The sequence below is a fragment of the Synchiropus splendidus genome, chromosome 2 (assembly GCF_027744825.2).
Source record: "Synchiropus splendidus isolate RoL2022-P1 chromosome 2, RoL_Sspl_1.0, whole genome shotgun sequence".
Classification (NCBI taxonomy): domain Eukaryota; kingdom Metazoa; phylum Chordata; class Actinopteri; order Syngnathiformes; family Callionymidae; genus Synchiropus; species Synchiropus splendidus.
The window spans coordinates 18735061-18754120 of record NC_071335.1 but is presented as its reverse complement, the minus strand read 5'-3'; the positions used below and the strand labels follow the sequence as shown (position 1 = coordinate 18754120).

General features: G+C 40.3%; 2 protein-coding genes across 12 annotated transcripts in view; both read right to left on the bottom strand.

Annotated features, from left to right (window-relative positions):
* LOC128753852 (dynein axonemal heavy chain 6-like) overlaps window positions 1-2017 on the bottom strand; it is a 42941-nt gene extending 40924 nt beyond the window's left edge. For 6 of the 10 annotated variants that reach the window (XM_053855994.1, XM_053856001.1, XM_053856002.1 and 3 more), the window contains exons 1-3: window positions 1875-2017; window positions 1603-1704; window positions 1362-1439 (exon numbers count right to left, since the gene is read on the bottom strand). In XM_053855994.1, coding sequence (XP_053711969.1) covers window positions 1362-1383 — 22 coding nt within the window. In that variant the 5' untranslated portion in view covers window positions 1384-1439; window positions 1603-1704; window positions 1875-2017. Of the gene's footprint in view, window positions 1-885; window positions 920-1309; window positions 1440-1602 lie in introns of those variants that run through there. The other 4 variants (XM_053855998.1, XM_053855999.1, XM_053855995.1 and 1 more) reach the window with 4 other exon arrangements.
* Window positions 2018-2276: 259 nt separating this feature from the next.
* On the bottom strand, window positions 2277-19053 carry LOC128754717 (sodium channel and clathrin linker 1-like). Of its 2 annotated transcripts, none has more exons than XM_053857538.1 (22): window positions 18990-19053; window positions 17726-17757; window positions 15234-15292; window positions 14704-14756; window positions 14539-14611; window positions 13947-14002; window positions 12832-12967; window positions 12570-12692; window positions 11609-11674; window positions 11057-11127; window positions 10047-10137; window positions 9866-9957; window positions 9047-9224; window positions 8797-8895; window positions 7960-8031; window positions 7793-7867; window positions 6986-7128; window positions 6713-6905; window positions 5425-5621; window positions 4081-4159; window positions 3296-3391; window positions 2277-2744 (listed from the first exon to the last, which is right to left on the bottom strand). In XM_053857538.1, exons 2-22 carry the CDS (start codon window positions 17754-17756, stop codon window positions 2685-2687), a joined length of 2043 nt encoding a protein of 680 aa, XP_053713513.1. In that variant the 5' UTR covers window position 17757; window positions 18990-19053; the 3' UTR covers window positions 2277-2684. The 2 variants fall into 2 exon arrangements, with proteins under 2 accessions (XP_053713513.1, XP_053713515.1); XM_053857540.1 differs by having other exon boundaries at window positions 10092-10137.
* Between the last annotated feature and the right edge of the window lie 7 nt (window positions 19054-19060).

Here is a 19060-nt window from a genome sequence, read left to right as displayed (position 1 = left end):
CACTATGTAGAAATACCTTCGTCCACTAATGCATTCAGTGTGTTCGAGAACATTCCCTCCTTTCCCAGACAGACAATTTTCTGCTCCAACAAAGCCCGTCAAATAGGGTTGCAAATGATCGCTTCTTTTTTTTTTTTTTATGGTGAAGTAAAACCAGATGCTTATTGAGTAAATGCATCAGCTTCATCCAGCCCCACAAGTTAATAGAGAGGGGCATGACCCTTGATGCTGGCTGTCTGTCTAAAGCATCTAAATAGACAGCTCATCGTATACAGACACCGGAACGTGTCTTGTTAAGTCTGTTTTGCTTTGCAAAATGACCCATTTAAATTGATATACTAAATGAAAAACAACCATCATTCCCTTGCCTTAGTTACACAGTTCTCACAGTGCATTATTTTATGTAGTTGTTTCATTTTGCTACGTTAATATTGCACGTTGAAGCTGATAGAAAAACCCTCAGTAGAGTCCAAGGGCTCTTCAGTCAGATCATCCATCAAAACACTGTCTTGAGAAAAGAATGATAGTTTGAATTACAATGATTTCCTCAAGTTATGCTCTCTCAAATTATGGACATGAGAATAGACATTGCATGACATGGAGGGAAAATGAATGGTTTTTGTTTTTTTTTCATCTAAAGATGTTAAAGACATTGCTCTTATCATCAGCATCAACTTTTAGTCTCCAGCTAGAACATTTTCCCTGGAAGTTGTTTGAGTCAACAACCATAATTTTGAGGTAAATATTGAGGCAATCAGCTAGGGCCCAGGAAAATGTATAAAAACTCAAGGGCAAAGAGTTTCTGGTTCACCTCCGAGCAAAGATATCTTTTTACATAAGATTTGGCTTCATCCGGAGACCCACTCTTCAGGCAAATGTTCTCACCGTCAACCGGTAATTTCATGCAGCGAAAAGCTCTCCTCTTTTTATTATCTGCCAGCTATTACAAAAAAAAATGTGCAAATCAAACTGTTTGAAAATGAAGTTATTTTTTTAATATATAGTGAGCCTGAAGGATGCCTTCACAAAGGCAATAAAATAAAGACACGTGAAGTTAAAGAGAATGAATCAAAGACATTGGATAAACAAAGCGCAAAAGAAATCCACATATGAGTGGAGTGGCGGCAAAGAAAGAAACTTTCAACAGTCTTATATGACAATTTACAGTATGTGGCTGTTGAAAAGCAGCTCTATATTGCTGACAACTCTGGAAAGAAAATGGTTCACAGTCACTTGGCTTACGCTTTTTAAAGGTAGCATCATCTCTTTTTTAGTTGATGCACTTGTTGCCAAGCTTTGAGTAACTCACTATTTCTTCTAAGGAGGTTTGCGGATTGGAATTGAAGGTAGGCAAGTCAGACCTCTTCTGCAGACAGATGCCATGGTTGGACAACAACCTTCCAAAATGGACGCTCACTGGCTCCACACCTTACAGGCTGCTGGAAAGCAAAGAAGTAAAGAAGCTGTACAGGTCAATAACTCGCATGCAAAATGCCAACAAAACTGTTTTTAAAAGCATATTCAACAGTGGTATCTAAAGAGTTGCTATATTACTGTAGCCTGTGTCGTGTGTTAACTCAATAAAATGCATGTTATTCTTACCGTCTGGCTCGTCGATGTCGGAATGAACTCCGCTCATCTCAGAAAGTCATGATGTTGGCAACAGCAAAGCACGGTGTTCACCAGTGAACACGTCCCCGGACCCTGTGTGTACGTGTTGTCATGGTGACATTTGCAGCTAAACACTCGCGAAACCGACGGACAAAAGCAAAATGAAACTGAAGCGAAGTTATGTCTTAAGTAAAATAAAAATACTGGAGTTAAAGAGACTTCCGTGTGTTGTTCAGCTGCAGAAGCGCAAGGCAAAAACTCACCTGAATGAAAACCATGGAGTGAAGTAGGAACAGGCGAACTGACAGATGCGTTCAAAGACACTCGGAAATTGACGGGTAGGTAAGAAAAACACTGCAAAATAGGTATAAAGCAGCTATTGACTGGGTCACATCGTCAAATTCACTTGATCCACACGTGATCATTTGGGCTTAAAGCCATTGATTATAAAGGCTTTGGGGTGTAACACAAGGCAATGAACGTTAACACCTGTTTAAAATCCTCAGTATTTACATAACAGTATTATATGACAATGCCGACAATGACAACATGCATTTAAATTCAAATATGTTTGTGTCATTAGCTGACAAAAGGGCACATACATAAACAGTTTTAAATATGTTTTATTACAAAATGAAATATAAATATAACACAATGGGCAAAAAACAACAACAAATCAACTTGGCAAACAGTTTGATCACATTCAAAGGCAGAGAAGTTCATATAGCTCCTTTCATCTGATGTGCACTTTCATGGTGTTTCCCTTTGGCACTGTGGTCCAAAACACATCTTCCTTACATGCTTGATTTAAACTGATCCCTGTTGTCATAGCAGCATCATGAAACAAGATGCTAACATAACCTGCTACTCCAGGGTCACAGAGGGGGGACCCATCCCACACACAGAGAACAGTCTCAACTACATTATCTTGCTAAACTACAACTGCACATGAACCTCTGAATGTTCGAGAAAAGTTGGTGGAAAACCCACACTGACGCAGTAGAACAGAGAGAAAGTGGATGCTCCCGAGCTCCAGCTGGATTCATGGACCTCCTGCACCTCAATCCGGTTGTCTATCCAGTCTCTGCATCGATCACTGCTGCTTTCCGTCGCTGTGATACCAAGTTGTTCAGCTGTAAAAAACAAAACAAAATAAAACAGAAATACATTCATGAGTCACCCTCTGACACTGGTGCCTTTCATGTCAAGTCAATTATTTGAGCGCTCAAAGACCTAAAACAGAAAAAAGGAAAAAATTGTACCAACCAAAGTAAGGTCTTAAATCTAAGCACAGTAAAGTGACCTCTCAACAGCTCTGACACTAGCATAAGAAGCAGAGTTAGAAGAGTCAGAGTTGAAGGTGCTCAGGTTCTCTTTGGGAGATATTAGGAAGAAACCAGATTTTAAGTATGAAGTAAGTTAAGGAGGTGAGCTTTGGGTGGCAAGATAGAACATGGAGGATGAAGAAATGGAGGGACCAGACACATGCAAATGAAGACAACTATGACTTGGTACATGGATGTGATAAAGGAGGACATGAAAGGGACAGGTGTGACTCGTGTGACTTGGCAGCGACCTTAGACCGAGAATTCCAAAGGATGCTTCTGACATAATGGCGCCGGTTTCACAGAACGGCTCATGAAATAATTGAAGACAGATAATAGAACAGTGCATATAAAGGCACCTGTTGTGTAGCGGCGGCTGCCTTTTGTTCAGCCTGGGAAAGTCGCCTCTGGAGACGACTTGTTTTCTCTTGATTCTCAGCAAGCTGCCTTTCATACTGCACAAATTAAAGCAGTGCGGTTAATACTGGCACACAAATAATACAACGTTCCTAAAGTTTTTTTTCATTATCTTTTATTGCTGCAGGGTTTTGCTCGAAACGCTGGTAAGTTATTTAGAAATAAAAGTTTGTTTCCACAGTGGTCGACTTATTAAAGCCAAACAGTCCTTTCTTATTCATCATATGTTCTGCTTCTATTCACAAATATTGTAAGGACATTAAACAAAAGACAGAATGCCCACACTGCTTATTTGGCTACTAACAAGAGAACTTTGGACTGTCCAGCTGTGAGAGTTGACAAGGGAGCTCACTTCTTTGCCATGCTGAGCGGCAGACCGCAGAAGTAATAGACTTGGTGACCCCTCTGTGACTGTGATGATGGATAAATAGTGTGGTTTGTTGTGTTGGGGAAAGCACGAATCAAACCAGAATGACATTCCAAAAAACATAAAAAAACCCCAACATAGCACTGCATATGTCCGCCATGCTTTTCCCATCTAACAGCACAATGATGACCACTATTATCTTCAAACCGTGCCACCAAATACTGATCTCTCTCCCCTTATATCACATCAAATTTTATCCATAGACAGAGACAGTTATTTGCAGCGGATGGAAAAGTAGTGCTTTGCAGCATCCTGGGTTTCACAATTCCACTCTGACAACCCACTCGAACCCTGACACACCTCAACAATGGTATTGTTGTTGGTTTCCACTTGCATCTGTAACTCAAATGAATGCTGCTTCTGCTGGTTCAGCTCGGATCTGGAAAACAGACAGAAATTATGCATGGACGTTTACATACACTTGGAAAGAACATAATGTCATTGCTGTCTTGAGTTTCCAAAAATTTCTACAGCTCTTATTTTTTGTGATGCAGTCACTGGAACACATTACTCCTGTATTTGTTATGTGTCCAAAGAACATGTGACCAAATTGGATGGGCCAAAAATGTACATACAGCAACATGAATTGATCAATTTTGGTGATGAGAAAGTTGTGTCACACAAACACAAGACTCGGCCATAAACACTACAATGGGGAAGTCAAAGGAGCTCAGCACAGATCCGAAAAGATAAAGTGTTGATCTGCTTAAGTCAGGAATGTTATTCAGAGCCAACTGAGTTACAGTTATGAAGTTTATGGCACAGTTGTGGCCACCATCAGGAGGAAAATTCCCCGCTATCAGCTTCTGCGGAGAGAAAATTGGTACGGACTATCAAGAACCAACCGAGAACCACCAAAAAGCTAAGTAGTAAATCAGAGGCTGCAGAAACACAAGTGTCAGAGTCCACAGTGTTTCTACTTCTACATGGATGCGAGCCTGTGGTGCTCGAAGGAAGCCCTTGCTCCAGAGTTGGCATCAATGTCTGACTGAAATTTGCTTCTTATCACATGGACAAAGACAAGGCCTTTTGGAGGAAAGTTTTGTGGTCAGATAAAACAAAACTTGATCTTAAAAAACTGTCAAACATGGGGGTGGTAGCATTATGCTCCGGCCTATTTTGCAAAAAGGTGTGTTACACAGAGTAATATAGACAATGAAGAAGGACGATTGCCTCCAATTCCAAAGTTGGGTCTAAAGCACAGTTGGGTTTTCCAAAAGAACAGAGACCCCAAACACAAATCAAAAGTGGTAACGCAATGGCTAGATCATACTGGAATTAAGTCCTGATGAATGCTGAAGAAACAATGACAGTCCATGTCAGAAAGCCAACCAACTGAACTCTATCAATTCTGGCGGTCAAAGATTGAACCTGAAACTTGAACCAGAATCTTGAGCTTGTCGATAAATATTCACATTCCATTTAGAAACAGGTTAAATATAATAGTAAAATGAATACCACTTCTCTTGAAAAGTACGAAGTTGCACTCTGCTCCCCCACATTAAAACACTCTCAAACTAATTTTTCACTTGAATAGTTGAACAATAATGGAGGTATCCTCGCGGAGACTGAAGAATGTTTGATGACAAAATAAAATCTTCATCCTTCTTCAGGGACATACACTCCAAACTCCTCTGTTCTTACCTTAAGTGAACTATTTTAGTCTCAAACGTCTGCACCAAGTTCTTGGTTTCTTCCTTCCAGCGGTTAGTGCTTTTCTGCTGCGCTGACAGGAGACGTGTCAGCTCCACAGAGGAGCTGCGGCTGTTTTCCTCCAGCTCCCTCACCCGGGCGTCTAATCCTTGCTCCTTCAGGCTGTACTCCTGTTCCATCTGGGACAGCTGGGAAAAGGTCAGCCGCGTCCAGTGAGTACATGCAGTGTGTCAAAAGATGAATGTTCCCAGAGCTGCTGTGGGAATTAATTTAATTGAATTCTATATTTAAAGTAAATCTTTAAATAATAGATGACAGTGTGTTGTTTTCTTTCGCCACTGGGACTTTGAGGCAGGGGCAGAGGAAGGGAAACGAATTACAAGTGTGCTGGGTCGATTACTGTTGCTGAATTTGTGAAGCAGGCATAAAAAAAAGGAAAAGGAAAAAAAGCCAGAAACTATATTTGCTTATCAATCAAACAGAGGACAAACTATCGACACACTGGGCCTCTGCACACCACAGCAGGGGACATGTTCCTGTCGCCAGACTGTAGCCATCACAACATATGGAAAGACAGACAACCTGTCTCACTCTTGTTTACAGTTTTCTGGAGAAGGCCACATTTGAAGTCCAGGCGATCAAGTTACTAATCATATTTGTCACACAGTTTTTGAATTTTTTCATACCTTTCATATTTTTTACCTACTCTCTGGGGATTGGTCAGAAGCTGACTCTGCTACTGACACCAATACAGTAAAAAAAAGGAAACAAATATTGTGGAATTTAATGTGCTAGTGTTGTTAAAAAACAACAAACATCCCATTCCCACGGCTTGTTGTGTCCTCTACTCAGGATCTCCTACGTTCTTTGAAAATCAGAGTGCACTGTAGTTTACCGGCAAGTTGACAGTGACTTTGATGTTCTTTTAAATATTTTAATGCTCTGGCAAAAACAAAACGACTGGTTAACTTCAGTTTATGTGCAGTGCACAGTTGCACAGGTCACATGGCAGCAACTCTACAGCCATGCACCTGGTCAAGACCGCTCACTGAGGGGCAAAAATGAATATCACAAAAGAAAAAAAGTGACTTTGAAGCTAGCATGGGTTATGGCCGGATGTGAATATTTCACAAAGTGCTGAGTGGGATTTTCACACAAAATTATCCCTTGGGTTAAAAGATAATTGCAAGGCGAAGAGGAGAACACCCCGTGAGGAGCAACTCACAGTACAAAAGGGGCCAGAACAGGTCTATCTTTAAAGTTATATAGTGAAGTTCACCTGTTCTTTAGCTTTCCTTTGGACCTGTAATGTGGATTTACGGAGCTCTTCCATCTCCTTGCACAGCTGCATATTTTCCTGCTGAAGCCGGAGCCGCTCCTCACTGACTCCAGCACAGTCGTCGCGAGCCGTTGATAAAAAGCCCTGCAGTCGCCTTACTTCCTCTTGGCAGCGTAAAAGCTCTTCATTGTAACTTCAAGTGGAGAAGAAGGAAAACAACGACGCCGTCATTATCAACTAACGGGAGAGGAAAAATGTTTCATGGATACTTACTCCATCTCCATCTTTTTGAGTTTGTTTTGGTTGCTTTGTAGTGTCAGATTCATCTCTTCTTTCATTCTTTCAGCATCCAGATATTTTTGGTGAAGAGCATCCATCTTCCTGAATTCTGGCTCCGCCCTGCCTTCTTTGTAAACCTAGCCAAAGACAATTTAACCGATGACTAGCAACTGTAAGTGTGGGAAGGGAGCCCATTTCTGCAGTTGGAAGATGCAACATCCAGATGGACTGGTGAGGCATCATGGACGTGTCTTCATTTTCAGAGCTCAGTCGGTGGTTCAAATCCAAAGATATTCAGAACAGAGAGTGCTACTTAGCGGGATATCACTAAGGGCTGTCTGTCTCTTTATCAACAAAATGTTTTGAGGCATTCATACATATATGTGAGGCGTCAGTGTGATATTTTCACTGTCACCGATTGTTCATTAATCCATTGTGAAATGCAGGCCAATAGTAATGATGTGCTAACAGGAAACAGTGTCATCATTTTTAAAGCCCACTTAAACCTCCCTATCTGCCCAAAAGTGCTTGGATTTGATTGCATTTTAAACAGAGAGCGCCACCTACTGAGCTCTGAAATGACACTAGGGCACTGTTTCGTGAAGACATCAGCCCAATGCAAGTAGCTAAGTACAGATGAAGTTCCATGTCATCATCCACAGAGCCTCTAAATGGCCCACCCCACATAGTGACTGCTACTTTACTTTAAAAGAAGACAGCATCTATATTGAGCTCTGACAATTACGACGCTGCTTCATGAGGCTTCATGAACCTCTTACTGTTGACCAGTACAGAAATTACCTTCTCCAGTTCTTCTTCAAGAGCTCTTCTTTCACGCAGGGATTTCTCTATCTGGGAGTCTTTATCAGTGCACTCCTACAGCCGTGATACGGGAGAAAACGGAAAAAGTGAAAATCAACTAAATCATTTGAGTTTACGAAAGCAATTCCAGAAAAGGTTAACATCACCAGCTGCATTGCAGAGAGCTCCTCAGTCATCCGGTTGATTTGGATGTTGCACTGTTTTCTAACGTTGTCCACCTAATAGAGAAAGAAGCGTCACAACAACCGTACTCACCGCAATTGCAAAACTCACTATTTTCCCTCACAGTCCTCGATTTGTTAACTCTGCTTTAGAAAGTATACACCTCTCCCACTTAGGAGAAAAGGTCATCTGCATTTCGGGCAAGCCTCAAATCCCCCCTCTTCATTGAATGATTGGCATTTGGCGCCTCTGGTCTGACTACAAATGGTAACAGGTTTAGGATTAAGTCATGATTACGCAGGTTTATCGCAACACTTAATGGAGCTTTCATGGAAGGAGAGGGGAGATTAGGGCAAGAAAATTGCTTTACTTTGTCTGCATTGTTAGCTCCACCTCCGGATCCAGGAGGAAATTACCTACCAGTCAAAAAAAAAAGAAAAAAAAAAAGAGGCAAAGGCATGAGAAGGTCGGTATATAGAGGAAAGTCTTAACGCATCAGCAGAGTCTCTCTAAAACACTCTCAATTGTTGAAATCCGGCCAGCGAACAAGACGACAGCCAGCGAGCGCGTTCTTACTGGATTTCATTAACGGGATTTAACAGTTGAAGGGAATGATGAAGGGGGACGATTAATCAGCATTAATCACCGTACAGCTGACTCTTGTCGGCAAGAAAAGTCGCTTTTGGCTTGTCCGTGCTGTGTCGGAGTGTTTTCAGCGCTAGCTTATAAAGAAATCCCGGTCAGTTTAAGATATTTACATGACGCAGGAGCAAGAAAGGTGTACTTCATACATTTAATATTCATCTGCCAAGCTCTTTTACCTCTTTTCTGGTGCGTGAAACAGCATTTTGGATCAAATGTTTGATGGCCTCCTTTGTCTTCTCCAGCTCTTCTGTCTTCTGTTTCTCTCTTAACAAAGTCTGAAGAGAAGGTGGATGCAAACACAGAGTACAACTGAGTCACCAAAAATAAAACATGTAAGATAGCTGCAGGACAATAAAGGTTTCGTCTGGAACCATTTAAAGAGGAAAAACAGTGACGGGAAGTGATACTATAAGCAGAGATAAGCACCTGGTCTTTGTGCAAAGCAGCCTCCTCAGCTACCTGGACACTCTCTCGGACCTTGGCCAGCGCCTCGTACTTCTCCTCCTCGAGTGACGTACAACGTGTCTGGAGCTCACAAACCTTTTTCTCCCACACAGCGAGTTCTCTTCGAACGGTCTCCGTCTCCTGGGCTGTATCTTTAAGTCTGAGTTGTCGTGATAGTTCATTTTAACTTGCACATAACATACATGAATACAAGTACACACTCTTATGCGCAAACACAAGGCAAAAATGCACAAACCCAAAATGCATATTCTACACACACTCTCTTTCTATGAAACCTTCCAGCCTCTCTCTACGTTTTTAGCACCCACTGAACTGGTTTTTCACAGCCTCACATTCTCGCTGACATCATCTCTCGCCGCCACAAGCGCCCCAAAACAATCTTGAAATCTGACATAGATGTGTGCGCACATACATGCAACCCCACCGTCGCGCTTACTCAGTTACAGCCACACATTGTCTTACACTCTTGGTGCTGCCACCTCTCCATCTGCTGCTCAGAAACCTACACACGAGCAAACCCCAGTGCTTGAGGAAGATAGTTGGCAGCAGCTCGCGTGAAAAATACATGTCAATTTATTTCTCTTGTTTGTTGTGAACTTAATAATCTGTCAACTGTACTTGTGAGGTTTCCATGAATAATGTATATGATGTTCCCAGTGCTTGCATTTCCCCATAATTCCAGACAAAACAGCAGCTGCATTACCACTTTCCTCACTCATAATACTGCTAAAGATGGCCAGTGAAAGTTAAAACCAATAAAAAGAGAATAAATATATTCACCTCTCGTCCATCTGGGTCAGGGCAGACTGAAGCTGGTGAAGGCGCCTTTCAGCAGCGTCTTCTCGGCGCAGAGCCATGGTCATATCTTCCTCCTGAACAAAGGGAAGGGAGATAACTTGGAAATGTCTTTCTGGGACCCGACTGGAACCTCATCCTTGATTGCTTTTATTCATCAGTTCACCCGTTTCTGCAGCTGATCCTGGGCACTCTGTAGCAGTTTGGTTACCTCATCCACTTTAGCTGAGGCGGTTCGGAGCTCAACCTTGGACTGCCTGCATAAGAATAGGGAAAAGCAGGTAGATGGGTGATTTGAATTGAACTTCAAGTGAGTGCTTTATATTCTTTTTCGAATAATGGCTAAGATTTCATTTTATCACTCTCAGAAATTGCAGCCAAGGACCTGAACTCAAGAAACACATCACAATGCAAATCTGGCCAATTGTGAAGCCTCCTTTTATGACAGACAATAATTGTCCACCCAAAGGAACGACATGAGTGTGCAAGAGACATTCTGTAACAATATTCAAACAGCAAATATGATGTAAAATAACTTTAAAAGTAAGATTATTGTCTCATTTTTTATTCATTATCAACATGGAGTCAACCGCATAATCCCAAATTACGTTGAAAATGAATGTCCTCTGTGCCTCCTCTAAACTGGAAATCTAAAATTAAAATATTGCCAGAGGTAAAATAAACACTTTTCTGCAAGGTACTTTTTTCAAGTGTTCAGAACAAAATCATTTTCACTCCAACCACAAGTCAGGGTCTTTTTGGTTTCCTCATCACACCTTTGTCCATCACTTCTGAAGCAGAGTTCCAGGTGAGACTATAAAATAATCTATTGTCGTCCATGACCTTTATCTAGCAGCACCAGCATTACTTCTCTCCACATAAACGATCAGCCACTTCTTCTGGAGGCCTTTGGTATGTGTGACAAAATCCATCTGATGACCTACTACCTGAGTCTGACCACGGTATTTGGTTATTATTGGATAGTAAGGTGTCAGAATACATCAGTGTCAGGAGAAATTTCCCACTCAAATACATCCTTAAATGTGATGAAAATAACAACTTTCACCTCGGCACTGATGGTTCTTAGTAATACACTGCTCACTTGCGATATATCAGTCCATATACGTTCACATCAGGAATACAAGGTCACATGCAATAGTAACACATATCAGTTACCTGAGCTGGCTTTGGAGCGACTCCATCTCTTTGCTCTGCTGTGTCATCGTCTTCAGAAACTGCTGGTTGGTCTGGGTATGACAGGAGAGACATGACTGTCTTAAATGTGGCATTACTCCTTCGAACCAAAACTTTAAATGCAATTTGAAAAGAAAGACAGGTGGCAGCCACTACAGTGTGTTTCATGATAAGGTTGTGGACAGGAAAGACCTGAGCTGGGTTCATACAAAATACATTAGATGGGTATCGTGTAACAACGTGGAAGACAAAGACATGCATTTCAGAATGTTTGGCGAAAAGACTAAATAATTTATGATCAATTCTTGGCCCCAAAACATCCTCACTTGATGAGACAAACTCATCTGTAACTCATCAAGACCTTTCTACAAATGACTAAATTTAAATATCAATAATGACATTGAAAAAACTGGCACAGTAAAAAGCACTTAAAGCATGTTTCTCTTCGACTAATGACAGCAGATGAAAGTGTTTTTATCTGATGCAGTGCTGTTAAAAAATACAAACAACAAACTGAGTTTGGCTGTAACTTACCGATTCTAGTGACTGACCCCATAGTTGGAATTTATGTGAGCGCTGTTGGAAGTGAGCAAGCTGATCCTGTAAAAGGAAAAAAAAGTTCTAAGCACTGAAAGACAGTGGGAAAAAACACTTGTATGTATGTCAATCTACTTTCCTGCACAGTAAAAACCAATAACCATTCATTGCATATCTATCAATTCAACCATCCATACAGCCATCCAATCACCTGTCCGTCCATCCAACACCAACCATCAATCTTTCTACTATCATTCATCCATCCACCAGCAAGGTTTACTGCACATCTTTGAATCTTTGATCCAACCAAACGTAAATCCAACCAACTGTGCGTCTGTCCATCCGCCCATCCATCCACCTGTCCATCCATTGAGTCACACACAGTAAAAATCAATTACCATTCACTGCATGTTTGGACTAACAAAGTGCAAATGGAGCCACTAAACAACAGCGCTTGGAGCTCATTAAAAGCATTCAGTGAACACACACATTGCCATGGTCAAGCTTATTAATCCTGGCTACACTGTGAAGCAGTCAACCTATTTACCTATTTGCTATCCTCCAAAACACGTACTGTAAATACTTTCTCCAGACAGTCTTCCAATTACCTGTTGTACTGGTTCCTCTAGCTGTTTATACAGCTCATTATACAGCCAGTGTTAAAGCCTTCGATGAAACTTGTTATTACATTTCTTCTAAGAGATGGTTAATTTTCCTTCAAATATTCTGCTTCTTAAGTTTCCTGTTTAGAGGACCTGGTTTGGAATTTTCATCAGCAGAAAAAATAGAAATATCCCCTGCACTAAACTCAGGCGGAGTTCGAAATGGACCAAAAAATGGATCAACTGCGCTGATGTAGAAATGGATGGAGACAGATGTGGGTTGATTAGATGATGAACACAATCTAGGCATGAATGAGGAAGGAGAACACGAATTTAGCTGTGGCAGAGGGTAAAACCTTGAGCTGCTGTGTCTGAGCATCATGGGTTTGTCCGTCGGACACAGCCCTCTCATAGCCCTGCTGGATGGTGTCCAGTTGTTCGACGGCAGTCTGCCATAGCTCCATTGCGTCAGTCCGCTCCTGTATTTTTACACAGGCAAAGAGAAGAGGTAAAGAAAAGAAAAATGGCTGACTCCTCCTGGGAATTTTAAAAACGCATTTCATTGTGTTCTGTTCAGAAACAGGTGAAGTCGTCATAATTAATACGCTTCATCCTGACCTTTTCAGAACACTGGAGTTGCTCTTGAAGGTTTTTGATGACTGCTCCCTCATCCATCGAGTCGCCCTCTGGTCCTGAAATGCCCACTTGTGTATGCAGTTGTTTCTCAACTGATTCTCGTAGCTCAGCATGAAGCCTGTGAAGGACATCGATTGTGGGGTGAGACAAAAATTCTGATGTAATGTGAAAATTAACATCTTTTATTGAGGACTATGAGAAATTGCAAACACAGAAAAGAATGTCATCAAATTTATAAGTAACTTTTATATTGAGGAGCATTTATTACCATTCATAAATGACTTATCCATAAGCATATAAACAGACTATTTGCCAGCAATGATTCCAGTCTTCTGTCACACTTTAGGGAAAATGTATTACCCAAAATAAACTACTTACATATATATGTATTGGCAGCATATTTGATAGTAATTACCGTAAATTCTAGACTATAGATCGCACCGGAATATGAATTACAACCACTAAATTTAAGAAGGACAACCGATCTTGTTCAAATATACATCACACTGGTCAATAGGCCGCGGGTGCAAGGGCTCCTGCGCCATAGAAACAGCACATTTTGAGGTATTAAGGAGGTGCTTTAAGGTAAATAAAACTCCTGTGATTTCATCGGTTTGATGTGACAAGGCTCAATATTTCAGCAGCATGACACTCTTTTGCCTGTAACAATCCTTATATTAGCCATGTTGTTGTATACGCCGCAGGATTCAGACCGTGAGAAAAAAGTTGCATCTTATAGTCCGGAGTTATTGTAATCATTATAAATTTGACCAACTACAATTTATTAATACGTAGGTTAATATGCGTTACCCCAGCCTTTTTGTGCACCTTCTTAAGCCTGTCTACATTGTACCATGGAATGGTCACCAAAAATCTGCTCAACTAACACGATAATTACTGATTAATAACAGAAAATAAGCAAATAATGATGATTTTGACTGTGAATACATGCTGTTGATTAAGGTTTAAGGATGAAATAGCAGAAAACATTTAGAAATAAAAATTGTTTTTATGAGTCAACAATATAATAATCAAAAGTAGTAGCACAATCATACATTAGGTATAGGCGACGCAAAATGTAATATACTTTTTCTTACCTTTCATTTTCCATAATGACCCGATCCAACTTTGCTTTCAGGTCAGTCATCGATATCTGCCAGTCAAAGTGCATCAAAGCGCATGCACACATTAAGGCTGACATACACAACATATCACAGAACATGACAATTTATGTGAGCATGCCCTGCGTCTTCAGTGTCACCGTCACATAAGCTGTTGGTGAGTGTTCAGCAACCAAGCATCACCAAAACTCGCTCTGATGCATACAGAAGACCATATAGAACAGAAAGGGGCAGGTGGATGACTCCTCCTGCTTCAAGATAGTGGAGTTCCACCAAGAAACGGTTCAGGTTTAATCAATATGTTTTTTCGTTCTGTCTCCATTTCGTCATTATTACCAGAAAAAGACAGCTTGTTGAGCTTTTTGTGCCGGCAGCTGCTTAGGCCAGCAAACAGAAGTGTTGCCAAGACAACACCTTCAGAGGTGTCTCACAATAATTCAGGGGAAAAGAAAGACTCATTCAATTGTTTCATATGTATATTTGGCAAAATTAGAGAATGCTACGTTTCCTGTTCTTTACTAGATAAAGACTTGATGGCATTAATATCATATAATGGCAGTTTTCGCACCTCATTATCGCGAAGCTGTGCAGCCATCTCATCATTATGTCGATCGTACTCCGCGATCAGTGGATCCATTATACTGTAATTCAGGAGACATGACATGTTTGCATCGTGCAGTCGCTGTAATTTCAGAACAATGTGCCGGGAGTGATATTCCTGCTGTTCACCGACCTTCTATCCGACACCCAGGGTGCCGGGGATTCTGCCGGGTTCGCTTCCTGAACCTGGCAAGAGACAGGAAAAACAGTGAAATGTTATGAAACAATTTTGATTCATCCCAAGTATTATTCATGTACAATTCCCCTTTTCTTGCAAGGTGGCTGGGTAAACACTGCAACGAGCGATTCACAGACTCTCCTTTTCATTTATTTCAGCCTCCTTGTCCGAAGAATCCCCAGAGGCTGATGATGTGAAATGAGAAAGTCATTCTGTCATGTGTTTGCCTCGCTGTCTCCTCCCGCGCTTCCAAGACCGGGCGTCTGTGTGACACACTGTAAGATCCACCTACATCCACCTGAAGCTTCTCTTTCAACTGCAGCAGTAAAAGCTGCAGCTCTACCCGACAACGCTGCCAAATACTTTAAGGAGGGATGCCATCAGTGATATTTCACACCACCATGAGGTTTTCTCAGCACATGTGGCTTCAGACTTAAAGATCACAGCGTGTTAAAGGACAAAGTCTAATGTTCAGTTGTGCCTACCTGAGATTGGGTGAGGCGCTCATACTGCTCATAGCCCGGAGGCTGACTTGACCTGTGGCCTGAAGACATAAACAGAGACCTTTAGAAGGGCAATACTACTACATAAAACATGTCGAGCAGAACAAGTAGACGAGCAGCCAAAGTTGAGGAGATCGTCTGGATTATCAAGGTCATATTCTATAACTTCTAGTTTTATGTTGATGCACCACCTCTTGTCATGTTTGCATATCTTTCTCCCACACACACGCAACAGTTGGAGTGAACAGACTGGTCAAAAGTTACTTCAACATATATTATGACACCAAAAACTGTCTGCAGGGCATTTAGAAGCTAAGATGACATACCATTTCAAACCTTTATTTATTATCGTACACCACACTATATCCGCTCCAAAATATAAACTCAAACCATGATTATGATCATGCCGCGCAGTCAAATGTAAATAAGTTACCCAGTGTTATGGGTTTCAATTGTTAAGGCTTGTTTTACGTACAGAAACGGCTTGGTTGCATTGACTAGAAACTTGCAAAGTGGTTCCAAAAATACATGTAACATAGTGATGAAATAGATATTACAATTTTCTTCTGAAAAATGCGCTTTAATATATTGCCATGTCAGCCAAACACCCACCTCAACATAAGCATACAAGCATTTCACTTACTACTATACTACAAAAATTGCTCCCTATGCAGTAAAATGAAAGCATCATACAAGTACCAGAGTTTAGCTGAACACAAGTACAGCAAGTAGAGCGTTAATAAGGACAGACGACGGTGGTCTTGAGGAAGCCATTATTATTTAGCACGGCTGTGGTCTCTCTAAAATATATTTTCTCTTGTTCCTTTAATCCCTTTGCGCCTTCTCTAAAAACATAATCAAAACATACTCTCATATAATTCTACTTCTGAACCATCAATGCCTACTCCCCGAGGGATACTATAAGCGTGGCACAAAAAAAAGAAAAAATAAATAAATGGAATGTATGAATTGCTTTTACTTGCTTTAACAGTGGATTTAAATAATACAAATTGTAACTGTACTGCTTGCACACACTGTCGTGGAGAGTCGCCAACTGAAACTGGAAACAAAGTGATTCCGGTGTTTATTTCGGTTTCTACGGAGATTACGATGAAGTTACATCAAGTACAGAAGAATCAATAAATGCCAGCTTTGTGCTAGAAGCAGCCAGATGAGGTCATTGCACAATGATAGAGGGAAAACATGCATGGTCCATTTAATAAAAAGTCCAATTTTCCCAGACCTTCAGTAGGTAAATGTTTTGATGGTGACAGGGAGTAAAATGTGAGTTTCCCCATTCTAACCAACAAATGATTCATCTATTCAAAAAAAAATCAGGGTGGTGTATCGTACAGCTTGAACAGGTCCTTGTTTGTCAATAAGCATCTCAGGATGTCATTGGGCTTGTTGACACTAATATTTTATCAACTCTTATGCAAGTTGTTGGGCAAAATAGTAACCAAATGCAACGCATCATTAAAATACAGATAAATAGATATCTTACTATTAAGGAATTGGTTATAATAATGGTCATAATAATAAATGAACAATTGTTCAGCTCAATGAAAACAGTGTTATGAAATACTAGTGAATTGGAACACTGACCAGCAAAGGCTGATGCAGAATCCAGAAATGAATGAACCTCTGTCATTGGTTTTTGGGCATTAATACATTACAAAATATTGTCCACATTATCATTATATAATTATTAAAATATCCATGTACATCACAGATTTTTGTGAAGGTATATGTATCAGAATGAAAATTTGTTTATTATTGCACGTTATTCCTAAACACTTCGCTAGTATGTGCTGTGTAGTATGTGCTTCCCAACATCCAGCAGCACTGATAGTTAGTTGTGAAACGTTTCTTAAGTGCAGAAATGGGGGAGAGAAATCTGCCATGCACTAACACATGCAAACACAGTGTGAGTATAGAATTAACAGATTTCATTTGTTTAGATTGGGAAACAACCAACAATTGGAATTTAAATTTTTCATGGAGAAAATAAGTTACTTGCTTCATTTACAAGAACCAGAGTATTTAAATGATTGACATTCAACAATCCACATAACTGATAATTAATATATTGATTATCCGAAATAAACAGACATTGATCAAATAAGGTGGGGTATATTCAACCATAAAAGTATTTGTAACAGAGAGAACTCCTGCTTTATAAGAATTCTTAGCCACTGCAAATATTTCTTTGAAAACTTCTGGAGTCTGAATAGAAATGGTAAATATGACTTATTTAATGATCCCCTTTGAAAACTTCAGGAGTTTGAATAGAATCTGTAAAATATGACTTATATAATGATCCTCTCTGAAAATTTCAGGACTTTGAATAGAATCAGAACATGACTTATTTAATGATCCTCTTTGATAACTTCAGGAGGTTGACCAGAATCTGTAAAATATTGATTTCATGATCCTGATATCACTCTATTATGACATTTGAGGTCGGTTTTTACCTCGATGTGGGAACGCTACGTCGGATTCCATCCTGCAAAGAAAGAAAAGGTGCAGATATAAAATGCAAATAGGCATAGTTTGGAGGTTTTCAACTCTATCATCAGCATTCACAGCTAGAAAGCAGCAGGAAATCTACAATAACATGCATTAATGTGCTTATAGCACGCCTCATTCTCAGGAGAAAAGTAAAAAATAAAAAAAACTTGGCATACTCTCAATGGAAATAACTTAAAATCACAATTCAGTCCAAGTTACACAACACACCTAACTTACTGATGAGATAATGTAACCAGAACATAAATGGTTCGGAACCAGGCAGAAAAAAAGAAGAAGAAAATTCCCTATGTAACTTTCACACATGATTATGATGATTATTTTGCATGAGTCTTGGGTATCCGCTCAAGACTTATGAACTATGTCATTGATGATAGACATATTTACTGTCATCCATTTCAGTTTCTCTCAATAGACATGGCTTTTATTAAATCAGGTCTTCTCACCATCTTCAGCTACCAACCTTTCACACACTGGTTGGCAGCAAGTGGACGCAGTAAATCACAACTAAAGTTTTTCGTTTTTTCTTTTTTTTTTTACATGAGTAATCGTTGGAAAATATTTCATACGTGAAATATTTTATAACTATATTAGAAAAATAGATAGTTCGGCGTTCCAGAGTCAATGCTGAAGTTGTGAAAGAAAACCCAATCATGAATAACTATTTAGTTCAGCAACATTTTGTTTTGTTTTTTTTTTGTTTTTTGTAAAAAAGATCAGATGAAAACAAGCCCCGTGTTTTCTGTTTGTGGTCACACGAGACTCGATAGTACTGAGGGACGTGCTCAGTATGAACGAGTACTAAATAAAATAAAGCATGAGTTGAAATCCTGTTCAGCAAAATTACATATGAACCGTTGGCAGCTTCAGAAAATATCCACCATTTACAAGGAAAGCGTGTCTATTAAAGCTGCTTTCTTGATGGCCGGTACAGTCAGACGACTTAACAAGCTATTTCACCGTATGTAACCGCTTTTGGCAAGACACAGTTGAACCATAAGTGAGTATTAATGCAGGAAAATAACCGCTGCCACGGTTGCCTATGGTTACGTGTTGCTTCTTCGTTAGCTGCGAAGGCTAATCCATGTTGTGCCAGCGCGATAGACGTCGGCGACTATATGTTAACTGTTAAACACTGAGTTCGTCTGTTATCACTCGACAACTAAGCGGACATTTACTATAAACTGTGGGCTGTATTCTTCGTTCTACCTCAGTTCAGTGCTCCGCTCTCAGTTTTGAAGTAAACAAATTTGGACCAATGGAGGTTGAGGGGTGCACCG

Excerpts from the sequence above, each read along its gene's own strand:
- LOC128754717 (XM_053857538.1), bottom strand. The coding sequence starts at position 17,756 with ATGGAATCCGACGTAGCGTTCCCACATCGAG. Across the intron at positions 12,968-13,946 it reads GTCATTATGGAAAATGAAAG|GCTTCATGCTGAGCTACGAG; the intron begins GTAAGAAAAAGT and ends TGTCCTTCACAG. Across the intron at positions 9,958-10,046 it reads AGGATCAGCTGCAGAAACGG|GAGGAAGATATGACCATGGC; the intron begins GTGAACTGATGA and ends CCCTTTGTTCAG.